Consider the following 15528-nt stretch of genomic DNA (forward strand, 5'->3'; position numbering starts at 1 on the left):
GAGTCTCCAAGTGCCCAGGAAGCCTGCCATCCTATAGCTCTGATTTCCACAATGGCTACCTCTGAGTAACACAGATGATTGTTTCTAGAAGTAGGTGCGCTCAGAGATGTCACGGGGGCACTGGGATTTATCTGGGACGAGTGGTGTGTAGGCTCTTCCCTCCGTTAAAGCAGTGGCGCGAAACCCAGGGGCAAAATCTGTTATTCCCATCCCCTTCGATTCTAAAGTCTTCTGGGTAGGCGCCAAGTAGATAAAACCTTATCGTTCCCCGTTCGGGGCCTCGACCAGCGTGGAGCACCCAGCTGCCTAACCGCAGACCTCGAACCCTCCCGCGCGTACTGAGCCCGCGGGTCAGCTTAGATGCTCTGTGGATATCCCCGAGGCGAGGGGCGGCGCTGGGCGGCGGCAGCGGGGCCGCCACACTTCCGGTGGCCGGGCTGCGCGAGCTCGCCACACTTCCTGTTGATCCGGTTCCGCGGAGGGCTGGGCTGGGAGGAGGGCCGGCGGGCGGGAGGCTGCGGGGGAGGCGGTCACTGGCCAGCCGTGGGCGCGCTCGGGGCTGCGGCGGGCACAGAGCGTTCGCCTCGTCGCTTCAGCCCGAAGCACCCTCGGCGGTCGCGCCTCCCGCCCTCCGTCCTTCTGCCCGGCCCCGCGCCACCATGCCCGCCGTGGACAAGCTCTTGCTGGAGGAGGCGTTGCAGGACAGCCCCCAGGTACCTCCCGCCGCTCCGGTCCCCCCGCCCGGGGGTCTGGAGGCCGGGGAGGCCCCTCGAGCCCCGGGGTGGAGGCCGGGTGCGCGCAGGGGCCGGGAAGGGGCACCCCTCAGGCGGGGCTGGAGAACCCGAGAAAGCCCCCCGCGGCCAGAGTGTTTGTGTGGTGACCCCTTTCCCAGAGTGAGCTGAAACGGACGCTGCCCGGCCTAAAGTCGGGCTCCCCAGCTTCGCTGAGCTCCTCAGACAAATAGCTTTTCTGTGCTGCAGTTTTGTCATCTGGAACACAGGGATAATAATTGTCCCCGCCTCACAGAGTTGTCAGAATTAAATAAGGGAACGCCTGTAAAGTTGGTAGCGGCTACGTCTGGTACAGAAGAAGTCTATCTTAGTTATTACTACTGCTGCCGCTGCTGATGCGATGGGTCCTGGCGGGGTTAGGGCCAAGATGGGAGGCAGAGAGCCCAGCTCTCTTTCCCAGCGGTACCCTTGGGCACGGTTTTCCCATTTTGTCAAGCGAAAATTACAACACCTGCCCCACTTGTCGCACGGGGGGGGGGACTTCATTAGCACGCTCGAGATGAAGTTAAGTCCTTGGAGCTCTGCAGATGAAAGCTGCTGTGTAAATAGAACAGATGAGTGCAGAGTGACGGGAGCTCATAATTCAGTGCCCTTTTCTTCAAGGAACTTTTTTGCTCCGCATTAGCGTTGCCCGGGCTTCGTATCTACTCTCCGGGTTCTGCATCTTCCTGAGTTTATTTGAATCGGTCTTTTTATCCCCCTCGGGTGTCTCAACTCCTCAAAAATTCGAGTAAGATTAACCCGTTTTCCTTCGCTTTTCGTTTCCTATCCTTTTTCTTCTTAGAACATTACACTCTGGGGGATGATCTCTTGATGGACTCTGCATCTTGCCGGTTCAGAATCAGCAGTCAAACGGCAGTGTGCTTGGTTGCCTTGTGTCCCTTTCTTTGTGATCTTCCTTAGGTAGGCAAGTTAAGAAACTTGAGCAAGCTGTGACTTTTTTTTTAAAATTGGCATCTGCTGCTCTGATTGACTTTTCAAAGACCCCTTTGAAAGCTCTAGACCTGTGGCATTTTAATGGGACTGAAGCCCATTGGAGGAGTCATTTTGCCCGTCCTCACACATCATGTGAGATATGAAGATAATAATCTAGAATTTCTAAGGATACCGTTTGGAACAGGGATTTCCGTTTGCTTTCTCGTCTGGAAGTGCAAAGCTATATTGCTTTCCTAACTGATCACGATGATGGCTGAGCCGGGTCAGAGAGGTTGCACTAACTGATTCTCCTATGTTTCCCTCACTGAGAAGTCACATTCTGCATTTCTGACTGTCACATGAGTGAATATGCACCATTTCTGAGTGGTTTACAGGGTTTGCTCAGCTGGGAGGAAGCAGAGGGAGGACTGGCAAACAAGTTGGGAAAACTGGATCCTAATTCTTGCTCTGCCACTGACTTATCATGTGACTGAGGCAAGTCACTTATCCGCACCCTGTCGCTGGCTCAGTTTTCTCATCTGCAGAATGAGGCACGTGGAGCGGTTGATCTTTAAGGGGCTTTAGAAGCTTAAAATTATATTGCATGGTTTATAGCTTTGAGCTTGTATGTGGAAGAGGAGGTCTGGTGGCACTGGCGTTCCCATGTAATGTTCCTCTTAATGTAGGGAATTGTTACTGCTCTGGGGACTTAGGTGTCACCCGACCAGGATTCTTCATGAGGTTGGTGCAGTGGAAGCCAACTTTCAAGGTCTTTGATAATCATCAGAATATATTTATTTAGCAGTCTTATATGGAGTGTGTCCCTAAAGCAGCCTTATTGTTGCAGAAACCCATGGATTTGGAACTGGAGGAAAGCAAATCTGATTCCTTTCATGTGTAGAGAATAAAAACAATAGCAATCACCCATATCACATGTACATTTTCTGCACCAGACATTATTCTAAATCCTTTACCTATAATAATTCACTTTATATTTCCAACAGTCTTCTGAAGTAGGTCTCCTATGAAAATTACCAAGGGGCAGAGAAGTCAAATAATTTGCCCAATGGCAATGGCAGAGCCAGGATTGGAACCCAGGCAGGCTAGCTTGTGTTGTTCACGCGCTACCTGGCACCTGGCATTTCTATCATCAGTGACCTACAGTGTTTCACTGAAAGGAAAAGATCCTAAGAAACCATCTATTGTTTGTTTCTTCTGGTTTTTTGAAGAGAAGTTATGAGGGTTGCTGCAGCAACCTGCACATGATTCAGTAAGTGAACACAAACGCTTTTGTAACTGAACTCAGTGACCCAAGAAGAGCTGAATAGCAGTTGCCCGCCCTTAGACACATCTATTCATTTTGTCCTTTTTTAGCACTGCACAGTGTATGGAAGACTGGTGTGTGCGTACACATACCATTTCTGGTTACACATTTCTGATATGTGAGAGGCAGAATGTTTTGGGGACGAAGTTACTGACTGGTCTCCGTTGCCATTCGCGGGCCTCTGCTCCTTGCCAGGCGCCGCTAGATGCTGGGAATATTGTGACAAGGTAGGAGGAGTGCCTGCCCTCCACGGGGCACAGTCTGTCCCGGGAGACAGATAAGGAAAGCAGTGCCAGGGCCGTGTGAATGGGCTGTGGTAGGAACACAAACACGGCATTGAGCAGCTGCCGCGCCGACTTCTTCAGGGGCTCAGTGGCTTTTGTGTAAGTAGTCCGCTTTTGAGATAAGGTGAAGACAAAAGCGGTATTGCTGACTGTTTTCTTGATCTCTGTGTGTGTGTGTTTCCTTTGCAGTTGGCATAACTGAAGCCCAGAGAAATGAAAGACTTAGTTCTGAGATCATGCAGCGAGTGGTCCGACTGGGAACAGCCCTCCTTGACCAAACCGGGCTTTCTTTACTCAAACAAGGTGCCTCAGAACAACCTGGGGTTAGGTCTTGTGGAGGATAATATGTATATTTTATAATCAGAGTTACTTAAATTGTGCCATTATATGGTCAGATGCTATTCTGGAGAATAAAAATTGTCTAGGACGATTTTATTAGGGAACACCCCGTTTCTTTAAGATGGAGGGACGATGTGGAGCTGAGGCTGTAGCCCTAGTGTGTTTGGTTTTTCTGGCCAGGCATCCTCTGAAAGGTATAGGGTAGTAGGAAAAGGATGGAGCTGAAATCCTAATTCTGACATTGTTGCCTTAGGCAAGTTACTCGACCTCTCTGAGCTTGAGTTTCAACATGTGTACAATTAGAATAAAAATAGTTACTTAATGGGATTCTTATGAAGAATGAATAATGTGTATAAAATGTCTTCACTTTATTATATTGCATGGTTTATAGCTTTGAGCTTGTATGTGGAAGAGGAGGTCTGGTGGCACTGGCACTTGCCCATGTCTTTCATGTCATAACAACTCCATAAATGATCGCTGTTACCTACAAGTGATAGGCAGCAGGGTCTTTCGGATTTTTAAGTAGAATCTTTGATGTCTGGTGTACCTTCAGCTGGTCCTTGGTCTCATTCCTTACATTCCAGATATAGAACATTCCTGTTGCTTCAGATATAAATTCAAGCATATATGGAGCTGATAACATAGGTATCAAAAACAGTGCCTAAGATAGCTGGGTAGGTTTATTTCAGTCGTGATCCTGGCCTACTTAGAAAGACTGGATTTTTCCTGCCAGTGCTCATGTCGGTGGGTGGTCATGGTAAATATGTCCAGAGTGTGAGCAAATGAAATACTGGTGATAAAGATTTGGCAGTTAATAGGCAAGAGCGTGACAGGATGACCAAAGGGAAGCCGGCTCCAGGCAGGACTTGGGCTGGGGACCACAGCGCATGCCCACTGATACAGCTCGGCCAGTTGGGTGACAGGTGCAGCCTCCTGCAGGGGAGGAAGCGTGGCCGTTGGTGCCCATCAGACTGAGATTGACATCCCAGCCCTGCTGCTTCCCAGCCGTGGGAGCTTGAGCAACTTTCTTGACCTTGATGAGCCTCAGTTTTATTATCTGTAACATAGGGTTAAATATCCATGTATCTACCTCATAAAGTTGTTGGAAGGATTAAATGAAGTAAATATTTAGTGCTCAGCACAGTGTCTCATAGGAGGTACAGAGTAAAAGGGAGGGTTCATTTTCTTTTCTCTTTCTTGGAAGACCTTTACATAAGCCTTCTCTTTTCCTCTTCTCATTTTCCATCTTACTTTATTCCTGAGAGTTCTAAAAACAATTAATAGGACTTGACTAAATGGAGATCAGTAGTAGTTAGAAAAATGAGATCTCAATCCAGTTGTATCATTCTTTCCTTCTCATTTTCCTAGACATGTTAGTTATAGCAAAGGAAGATACCAGAATCATAAAGACGTGAGCTCTTCCAGCACTGACACCATGAATACAAAGAGACAAAAGGTCCCTGCCTATTAGATAACATTTATAGATAACTGTACAGATAAGTATTGCTGTGGTGTTAAAGTGAAATCACACAGAGATTCATGCTCCTTTCCTTTCTGAGTCTCCGAGACACCCCGTCCATATGTGCTCTCTCTGTATCTTCAGGAAGCTCTGCTCTCAGAAAAAATGAGATCATACATGTAAAGCCCTTAGTGTCCAGCGTATAATAAGGAATCAGAATTCATTATTTTCATAATTAGTTTCATCTGCTACCACTGTACATCACACACTGGGAGGGACTTTGTGTGTGTTTGTTTTTTCAGTAGTACATCAGTGTTAGAGCTTGAATTTGGACTCAGGACTGATATGGTCCCATGGGGATCCCAGATGCTTTGAGAGGTGCGGCAGGCTCTAAGCTCCTGTAGCACCTCTGAATCCCAGTTCCCAGCACGTTGTTTTGACAGATACTGGATGAAGACAGAGATGTGTGCATCTGGGAATGGATACAATCTTTTTTCTCCCCCCAAATAAAAAGTCTGTTTTAAAAAGATAGAACGAAGAGTTTGGAACCGATGTTTCCCACGTACTGGTTGACATCCATGCATCCATTATGAGAACCGGTGGGTCACACTCATTTTTGTTTACAAGTGGAAGGGAACAGAATAGAACAGAAAAAAATTGGAGTGTATATGCATACTAAAGACAAATACTGTTTGGTAACGTGTTTCGTACCATTGTCTTTAATTTTAGAAGGTTTGAAGAACTCCGCTCTGGCACACGAATGACATACTGTATGAGTGCTGATATTTTGCTGTGGTTGAGAGCTCTTGAAAACCTGTCTTACGTTTTCCATATTCATTGCATCTGGTCCCTCTGTTGATAAGGATTGATAGTGAAGAGAGGACCCTGGTCTCACAGAAGGTATTTTTAGCCTTGAAGGCCTCAGCGAAGCCAGGACAAGTGTGTCCTGCTGCAAAGTACACTGGAGTTTGGGAGACAAAATCCAGGGGGAGACGGAATGATCCAAACCCCCAGGTGATTGAGGGTGCTTTGAAGTCCATCTCTGCTCTCTGACCTGAGGTTAGAAAAAGAAAGAAGGAATTGAAATGCATATGCAGGGAGATAATGAGCCTTAATAGATTGTTCTCTGTAAAGTGCTTTGATATTATCTTATTAAAAGCATTTCTATAATTTACTATCCATTCTATGCCTAATGGGTTATTTTTAGAGGCTCCATTATCACCGACATAATATTTTAATTTCCCACTGTGCTGAACACATTAAGTAAAGTCCCTTGAGTAGATATGGTCACTTACGTGACACCTCGATACTTACTTAGACACCATCTCCCATGTAAATATTTCTTCAGTGTTCCACGTGTCCAGCTCTGTGCACAAGAGCAACAGGAAACACCTTCCCTCTAATGACCTTGCTCTGCTGCTCTGGGGCACTGAGTAGTTAGCCTTCCTGAAGGGACGGAGCTAGCATTCTTGTTAAGTTGCAATTTCAGTTTTGTGCCCAGATCCACTGCTGGTGGACCCAGGGTATACAAAATTTCCTGGCCACGAGTTTAAAATTAGTTGAATAAAAGATGACGAAAGGTGTGGAAATTGACTGTAGTATCTTAAGAGGAAAGAGTGACGCATTCCTGCAAGATGTCCAAGTTTGCAGAAAACCAGACCGGTGGTTAGCTGTTGGGGTGATGCACTGCTGGGCATCCACAGCCCAGGTAGACACACAGATCTGGCATCGTGTTCAGTTTATGGGCCAGAAGGAGAGGCTGCCTTTTTAACTTTTTTTTTTTTTTTTTTTTTTTTCCCCAATTGGATGGACTCTCCTGGTGCTTAGGTAGGTGCTAAATTGAAGCAGATAATAGCCCTCAAGTCTTACTCTTTAAAAATTGGCTTTCCTTCTCTGGCCCCAACGTTCAAATTATATTCAGTTTACCCCTGCATTGTAGTCTGAAGGATGAGGAATGTAGTTCTAAATTAAAGCTCCAGAAATCAACCCTCCCTAGTGTTATCAGTAAAAGAATAAAGCCAGAGAATAGGCATCCCCCTTCCCTATTTTAGAGAGGAGTGTGTGTGCGCGCGCGCGTGTGTGTTTCTACCTCCTCTGTAACTTTTCCACTTAGGAATAAATGGACTTTTCTTCTTTCCTCGTAGACTCGCTCTTTACTGAGCGTGTTTGAAGAAGATGCTGGCACCCTAACGGATTACACCAACCAGCTTCTCCAGGCAATGCAGCGCGTCTATGGAGCCCAGGTAGCCGGCCCTGCCCTCTCCCGGGGAGGAGGGGAGTAGGAGCCCCCTGCCCTCACCTTGAACTTGTCTCAAGGGACAGAGGAATTGGGGTCAGAACAATGCCACTGAAAATTTGTAAGTAAAATCAGAATCGATTCCCTCACTTCCGTTCACCTTAAAAAACTGAGGACAATCTGTTTTCTCTGCTAAAGAAAATGGGTCATTTTCCTGTAGCTAGTAAAACCAGTAGAGAAGGACCACGTCACTGGTTTTAATTCTTAAAAAAATTCAGCCCCAGAAGGGAACATTTGTGAATGAGCAGGGGTCAGTATCCTGAGACATGCTTTTTGTCTTTCTCGTAAATGGGAATCTTAGATGTCAGTGCGGGAGGGTAGAGAGGGTTTTCCACATGCTTCCTCTGAGAGGGCTTGAGTCACACTTCTGAAACTATCGGGTGGCTTCTTTGTTTTGAGGAACAAATATCCCCGACTTGCAAAAGAATGGAAAATAAATTGCTGAGTAGCAAAAGTGATTTTTTTTTTTTTTTTATGATCGAGAAGTGCCTGTGTATGTTAACATTCTAAGGGAATAAGTTACTTAAAATTCATTATGTTGTACATCAAAATATTATGGTGGCTGATGCTTTTGATTATTGATTCCTTGCTGACTTAAATCTGTGTGTGTCAATGTTTCTTTCTCTCAATGACGATCTCTAAGGAAATACCACATTCAGTATATAATAAATACTAATAATTATGTGTGTCATTTCTCATATAACTCTTAATATTCATATGTGATCATTTATTGTTATCATTGTTTTATTAGTCATTTATTCATATCGTCTATGGGATGAAGACTCAGTCCTTCCCATTAGAGTGCTTATGTTTGGGTGGGGAGACAGAGAAAACATTTATCTAGGAGTGTTAGTACCGCTAAGAGAAGAGGTTGCCTAACCTAGAGAAATTGTGCTCAGCACCCAAAGGGAGGAGGATTGTGACAGTCGAGATCAACTGAATATTGCATAGCTTCTGGACACGATTTCAGGGCTTTTACGTGGATTTTTTCATTTAAATTTCCCAGAAACTCTGTGAGGTGGGCATTGGTGGCACCATGCACATTTTATGGGTTAGGAGACTTAAGGATTCCAATGACAAGTGACTTGTCCAAGTCCACCCCATTACTATATGTCAGAGCAAGTCAGCTGGAATGAGAAGCCCAAACTCTCAGCTACTAAACCTGGAGTAGCTTGAACTAGGAAAGTGGCAGTAGAAATGGAAAGAAGTGGATGAATTTCAGAGATGTTCAGGAGGCAGATTGTGACTGATTGGACCTGAAGGGGTCAGATGTGTGAAAGATGAGTCTGGAATGATGTCCAGGTCTTTGAGTTGAATGATGGGTGGAGAGTCAGGAGCACATAGGAAGAGATGGAGGGTGTGTCTGTTGTGTGTGTGTGTCTGTGTGTGTGTGTGTGTGTGTGTGGTGGCAGGGATGCCAATCATAATTCTTTCTTGAAAGGCTAATTGCGAGGTGTCCACGGGACATCAAAGTGGAGAAAGAGCTTGTTAAAGGTTCAGATCTGAAAATCAGGCTGGAGATACAGATTTGAAATCTCAATCTCTAATGTGTTATACAAGTGGAACTTCATTGGGACTGGTGTTAAAACCCAAACAAATGTGCTCATGTGTGATATTGTTTTGGTAAGACATTCAGAAACTGGGGACATATTATGTTGATTTTTTTTAAAACCCTATTTATATTGCATTTTTTATATTCCCTACATATTCAAAATTTAAGAAAATAAAAATTTTTTTCACTGGACTTGGACTGGAACTTACTTGCTGTTCAGTGATTTGAATATTGTCATTAAATGATTTGTCTCCCGCTTAAGGTTTAGGAAACCCAAGACTTAAGGGACAGTGTCTCTGTCACTCTCAAAAGTTTCTGTTCTGCCTCTCCATGTCTGTCAGAATCATTTGCTTGGAGATGTCCAGATGCGTTCTTACGCTTTTTTTTTCTTTTGAGCCAGAAAACTACATTTTGCCAAAATTAAGTGGGTCGTGCATTCCAAGAGTCTGTAAACCGACTTTTTAAATTCACACCACATGATCATCACATGGGTTCTTTACTGGCCAGAAACCCTTCCTCCTGCCTCGGCATTTCCTGCAGCAGAGGCTGGCGCGAAGGGCTGCTTAGGCTGCCAGACTCAGCTACAGATTCGAGCAGGGACCAGCGGCATCCAGATGGGCTGGGTCGGGGTCAGTTGGTCTTCAGGTTTATGTGAAGGCTTAGATGTCTTCTTTTGTTTCTTTGTAATTAAAAAAAAAAAAAACAACTTCTTTGACTCCTCTTTGATGAATTTGTTTATATACATGTATTTATAGGTGTGTGTATACATATGTATAGTAATACTTCACCAGTGTTTTCACTCAGCTTTTTCCCTCTAAGTTATTTCTTGGCTTATTTAACATTATTCCTTGAATATTTTGCACCTAGACCTGTTGAATTAAATTAGTAGGGCTTTATAATCTCGTTTTTAAAAACACAGGCACTTAGCAAGATGTTTTTGCATTAATGTATTTTAAAAATCAGGTATATACTGCTGGTAAGTGATAAATGATTCACTTTGAATCAGACCACATGGTAAATTTCTGTATTCTGATAGGGCGAAAACCATTGAACCTCAGTTTATGAAAGAGGAAGAGTGAGGAAAACTAGAGGAAAGTTCTGTGAGCAGTTTTGCTGATTGTAGCTGATTTGGGGGAAATTTTAAATTTTATTTCACGTATATGCTAGAATGAAGCTACAGTCCATGAGTTGTTTTTCACATTTTACGGCGGTCCCAGAAGTTACATCTGGTCTTTTGACTGTCACATGTGCCTTTGCAGGCCATGGGAACTGAGTACCTTGTTAGGGGTCACTTGAACGACGGAGGCAGTACACATTTCTCATGGACTAACAGCAGAGATGGGTTACATAAAAAGATATGCTGTTTTGAGGATGATTGGCTAGATAAGGTTAAAATCTCCTTAGTGTCTGAATAGACGCATCTTTGTCTATATTCAGTTAAATCTCAGATTTTGCATTTCATAGATTTTACAGAATCCCATAAATAATCAAAACATCTGCCATAATTTTGTTTCTTTCTTGGAGAGGTTAAAAATTTTTTAATATTTAAAGAATGGATTTATTAGGATCTTACAATGAAGTTTACTTAGTAATCTCCTTGTGAGTATTGTGATGAGAAAACGGACCAGTGAAATGTCCCCAGCAATTTTAGCGAAACCCAGCAATTTTTGGAATCTGTCTCCTCCAACACATAATGAACTTCTGTAGTCAGTGCCTTCAGTCTGGATAGAATTTTTTTTTTCTTTAAGTAAATTTTGGATGGATTCTTTTGAGGTGAGAACCATTGTTAAGCCTCTTTCATTTTCCTTCAGCAAAGCAGACTTACTCACCCATAGTTCTATCTCTACAACTGTTCTTCAACCTTCTGGAATACAGAACTACACATCCTAAAAACTAAAAGCCCAAACTGGAGGTGGGAATAGTATCTTTTCAAGTTGTAGGAGGTGATAGGAGTAAAATATTTTGAAGAGAACATACACAGAAATTTGGTATTATAAGAAAAAATTTTTCTTCTTAAGAAATGTTGATACACAGTTGACACTTGAACAACATGACTTTGAACGGCACAGGTCCATTTATATGTGGATTTTTTTTATAAATACGGTACTGTAAATGTATTTTCTCTTAAGATTTTCTTTCTTTTTTCTTTCTTCTTTTTTGTAAAGATTTAGAGACAGTGTGCATGCGCACAAGTTTGGGGAGGGGCAGAAGGACAAGATTCCAAGCAGACTCCCCGCTACGCAGAGCCCAAAGGGGCTTGATCACGTGACCCGAACCAAAACCAAGAGTGGGATGCTGAGCCAGCAGAGCCATGCAGGGACCCCTCTCTTAAGATTTTCATAATAACATTTTCTGTTCTCTGGCTTACTTTATTGTAAGAATAAAGTATATGATACATATAATATACAGATTTGTGTTGACTATTGATGTTATTAGTAAGGCTTCTGGTCAACAGTATGCTATTAAGTTCGGGGGCAGTTCAAAGTTATGTACAGATTTTGGGCTGCACAAGGCAGGGCTTGCCGCCTAACCCCTGCATTGTTTAGGGGGCCTCTGTGTAGAGATCTCAGGCTACACAAGCTAATGCACCTATTGGGAAACAAAATGGGAGCAGTGGGCTTCCAGGAGTGGGAGCTTATAATAGGGCCGGGGGAGGATTTGGAAAGCAGATAGGGTCAGAACTACTTACTGTAATAACAGAAATAATAGTCTCCATTTACTGGGCACAGAAACATACCACACACAAGCTTGGCATCTCCTTTGTAGAATCTCATTTAGCTTTCACAAGTAAGGAGAGGTACTACCATAGCACATGTTTGCGGATCAGTAAACTAAGACTCAGGTGATGTATTTTGCCTAATACCATAGTGACAGAACTAGAATTTGCACTCAGGTCTTTGACTCCAAGACCTTCACTCTCACCCTGAACCAGTACGCTCTACTCTTTTGACATACTGGCCTCCAGAAGTGGCAGCAGAGGCTGAGCTTTCCAAGGTTGTTCTTGTCCCTCTAGAACAATCCCCACTATTAGACAGCCAAACAGCTGTGTAGCACAACAGTTCCGCCTTTAACTGTGGGCTCACTTTCCGACGTTCCCGTTACCCACAACCACCTGTGGTCCAGAAGCAAGTGCTCCTCCTTCCGCTGTATCTGCAGAAGGTCAGTAGTAGCCTAGAGCTGTGCCGTTCCCCTCACTTCATCTCACCACGTGGGCATCTTATGGTCTCACATCATCACAAGAAGAGGGGTGAGTACAGCACAATGAGATATTTGAGACCGAGACCACATTCACGTAGCTTTTATTATAGTTACAGTTGCCCTTGAACAATGGAGGGGTTGGGGTGCTGACCCCCGCACAGCTGAAAATCCTCATACAACTTTTAACTCCCCGCAAAGCTTAGCTAGTAATGGCCTACTGTTGACCAGAAGCCTTCCAATAACATACAGTTGATTAACACATATTTTGGGTGTTGTACATACCATATTCTGTACTTCTTACCATAAAGTAAGCTGGAGAAAACGTGTTATTAAGAAAATCACAAGGAGGAATACATTTACAGCTCTGTATGTATTTACTGAAAAAACTTGGCATGTAAGTTGACCTTCAAACCCATGTCATTCAAGGGTCAACTGTATTATTGTAATTTTTCCATTTGGTTATTGTGAATCTCTCACTGTGCCTAATTTATAAATTAAATTTTATCATAGGTATGTATGTGTAGGAAAAAACAGTATATGTAGAATTCCGCACTAGCTGTGATGTTGGGCATCCACTGGGGTTCTAAGAATGTGTCCCCCAGGGAAGCGGGGACCCACTGTATGTGAGGGGGGAGCCAGTTCCTTTTTGTATCCCAGAGTGACTTTCCTTGTCGAATTAGTTTTAATGCATAATTGTTTTAGTCAGTGCATTTCAGTAGCCCTAAAAACCAGCCAAATTGAGGTTGATATGACAGGGACTGAGGAGAAATATGAAAGTAGCTTCAGTGAGGGAGCAGAGAACCTGAGTGGTTTCTAGAAACTGCTTCAGAGACTGGGATTCCTGCTCTTGTTCTGTGTGCTACAGGACCTACAGCTTTTATTCACATGGCGTTGGTGGTGTTCAGATTAGTATGGAAGATGATTCTGGGCAAGGCTTACTTGCTTAGGTACAGGGCTTAAGTGTGTGGCCTTGAGCTCACAGATCTGAGTTCCAGTGCTGGCTTTGGCCATTTGCTGTGTGGTGTTGGGAGGGTCACTTGTTTGCCCGAATTACCTTGTCAGGTAACAGAGACCGTAATCATGGCCGCCTCACTGATTGTTGCAAAGGTTAATAGAGTTTACCTGTGAAAGGCAAGAATCAGTTCCTGCACGAAGGGCTCTGGGTGTTAATCATCTTCTAAGTCTTATAATAACAATAGTTAAGATAGCACATTGTACTGGGACTGTTATTTGGGTTCAGTAGAAGCTTGGTCCTCTGATCCTGACTTTGTTGACGGAGCAGTCTGTCCTGGCTCTCTTCACTTCCTCACTGGGTATTTGATGCCTGCTCCTCAGGCCACCTCAGTCTGGCGTCCCTCCTCCATTTCACAGGGTGGCAGTTTAGTTCCTGAGTCATAGCCTATCCACCTCGCGCCCTGGGCCAGCACCTGATCCTTTAATGGCACCCCCCTTGAAGCGGTCTTGCTTGGGTTCCTGTGACAAGGTCCCTTCCGGTCTCCTCCTAGTTCTCTGCCCATCCTTCTAGATCTTTCTCCTTTCTTGGCACCCTGTTGCTGCCTGCCCCTTTTAAGTCTAGGTGTTCTCTAAAACTGCACTAGAATCCTCTGCTTCGTTTTTTGCTTCTAGGGTTCAGATCCCTTGAGCAAGTCTGGCGGTTTCAAAATCTGTTTCTAGCCCTTGTCCCTGGGTCTTTATTCAAGACATTTTCCTCTTGGTGCTGTGGGGAGTGAGTGCTAAGTCTAACCCGATCCAGCAGTCCCCCGATCCATCCATCGTCCTACCTTCAGGAGGTGTCTTCCCCTTTCAGTGCCTCCTCCGTCCAAACCTCCCTCCCTCTCTGTCTTCACATGCTTCCCTGGCTCCCTGTGCAGTTGAGTTTGAACTCCTCAGCAAGGTACGCAAGCTCTTCATGAACTGAGTATCAGCCTGATCCTCTACCCTCTTGTTTGGCTGTTCCAGAATGTGCCAGGTCCTCCCCATGTCTTGAGATTGTGCTCTGCCGTTCCTGCTGCCAGCAATCCCCATCAAACCCTTCCCTTGACAAATCACCTTCCCGGTGTTAAGACCTCACCTCCGAGGTGTCTCTGGCACCTTTCCTTCCTTCCTCCCCTCCCTCCCCAGCCGAAGGACGCCTGTGTGCCCGGATGCATGTACACTTGTCGCTCCCAGCACTTCCGACGCAGGAGTGCGGTTTCCCTGTCCCTCTGGGCCGGGAGATGCCAGAGAGTGGACTCTCTGCCTCCAGTGCCCGCACCAGGCCTGGCCCCTCTGAGTGTTAGAGCTGTAGGTGTCGCAGGTGTGGGGTGAAGGACCGAGTTGGGGACATCTTCAGCTGAACGCCAGCACAGCCCCGCTGTGTGCTTTGTCGTCGCCCCCGAATCCCCTCGGGTCCTCTGCGTCCGGAGGTCGGTTTTCCTTGATTTTTCCTCCTCGCTCACGCACTGCATGCTGCTGTTTTTGCCTCAGAAATTCGTCACAGGTCTCCACCGCCCCTTCGGTGGTCTCGCCACCCTCCCGCCCTGGCCCCTGCAGCGCGCCTCTCCAGCACAGCCACTCTGGAGAGCTTTCCTCTGCTCCTGTCAGGCCTTGTCACTCTCCTGCCCACGTTGCTCAGGGCTTCCCCGTTGCCTCCCGGGTAACGCCCCCGTCCCCAGTAGGCACCCCTCACCGCCTGCCCCCAGCACAGCTTCCTGCCTCCGTTCCTCACGCCCCTCGCTACTCCTGTGCGCGACCCAGCCTGTGGGCTCCCGGACCCCGGCTTTGTGGTAAGCACATGGTGACTAAGACTTTCCACGACGGGCTTCAGGTGACGTTGCTGGGATGGAAGCAAGCGCTTGGTGAACTTGACCCCCCCACCCAGGGTTTCCTCTGCCCCTGCTCCCAGCCTCACTGTAGCCATCCGGCATGGATGTGCCGCCAGCAGGGGCGTTTGGGTGGTTTGGGGTGACAGTGACAGTGTCGTGGGCTCTCTGTGCCACCCCGAGATAAACAGTCCTGCTAAAACCTTGGCTTTTCTTTCGGGTTTGCTGACCACTGAAGTTGCTGCCTTGGCAGGAGCCACGGAGGGGCTGTGGGATACAGGAGATGCTGTCAGCGAACGCTTCCTGAAGTGGTCTTTTTTAAGGATTCTTAGGAGACATTGAATAGCGTCTTTAATAGCCAGAGTGGTTCCAGAATGTCACAGAAGATCTTACTCGCGGAACTCCATTTAGAGTCGGCATTTTAGGCCACTTCTGTCGTTGAACCACAGCTAACTGAAAGTACGGGATTTATGTTCCTGTCCCTGGGCCCCGCAAGACATGCCCACTGAGTGCCAGCCAGATAACACGTTTGCCCTTTAGATTGGAAGTAGCGTGGTGTTAGAAACGCC

The 15528-nt window shown here is 45.7% G+C and overlaps 1 protein-coding gene across 4 annotated transcripts in view; it reads left to right on the forward strand.

Annotated features, from left to right (window-relative positions):
• The first annotated feature begins 549 nt into the window (after positions 1 to 549).
• The window catches only part of APPL2 (adaptor protein, phosphotyrosine interacting with PH domain and leucine zipper 2), a 50757-nt gene continuing 35778 nt past the window's right edge, over positions 550 to 15528 (forward strand). For 3 of the 4 annotated variants that reach the window (XM_044226488.1, XM_044226489.1, XM_044226492.1), the window contains exons 1-2: positions 551 to 713; positions 7257 to 7355. In XM_044226488.1, the coding sequence (XP_044082423.1) occupies positions 660 to 713; positions 7257 to 7355 (153 nt within the window). In that variant the 5' untranslated portion in view covers positions 551 to 659. Of the gene's footprint in view, positions 714 to 7256; positions 7356 to 15528 lie in introns of all 4 variants that reach the window. The other variant, XM_044226490.1, reaches the window with a different exon arrangement.

This window comes from Neovison vison, chromosome 12 (assembly GCF_020171115.1).
Source record: "Neovison vison isolate M4711 chromosome 12, ASM_NN_V1, whole genome shotgun sequence".
In the NCBI taxonomy this organism is placed as follows: domain Eukaryota; kingdom Metazoa; phylum Chordata; class Mammalia; order Carnivora; family Mustelidae; genus Neogale; species Neogale vison.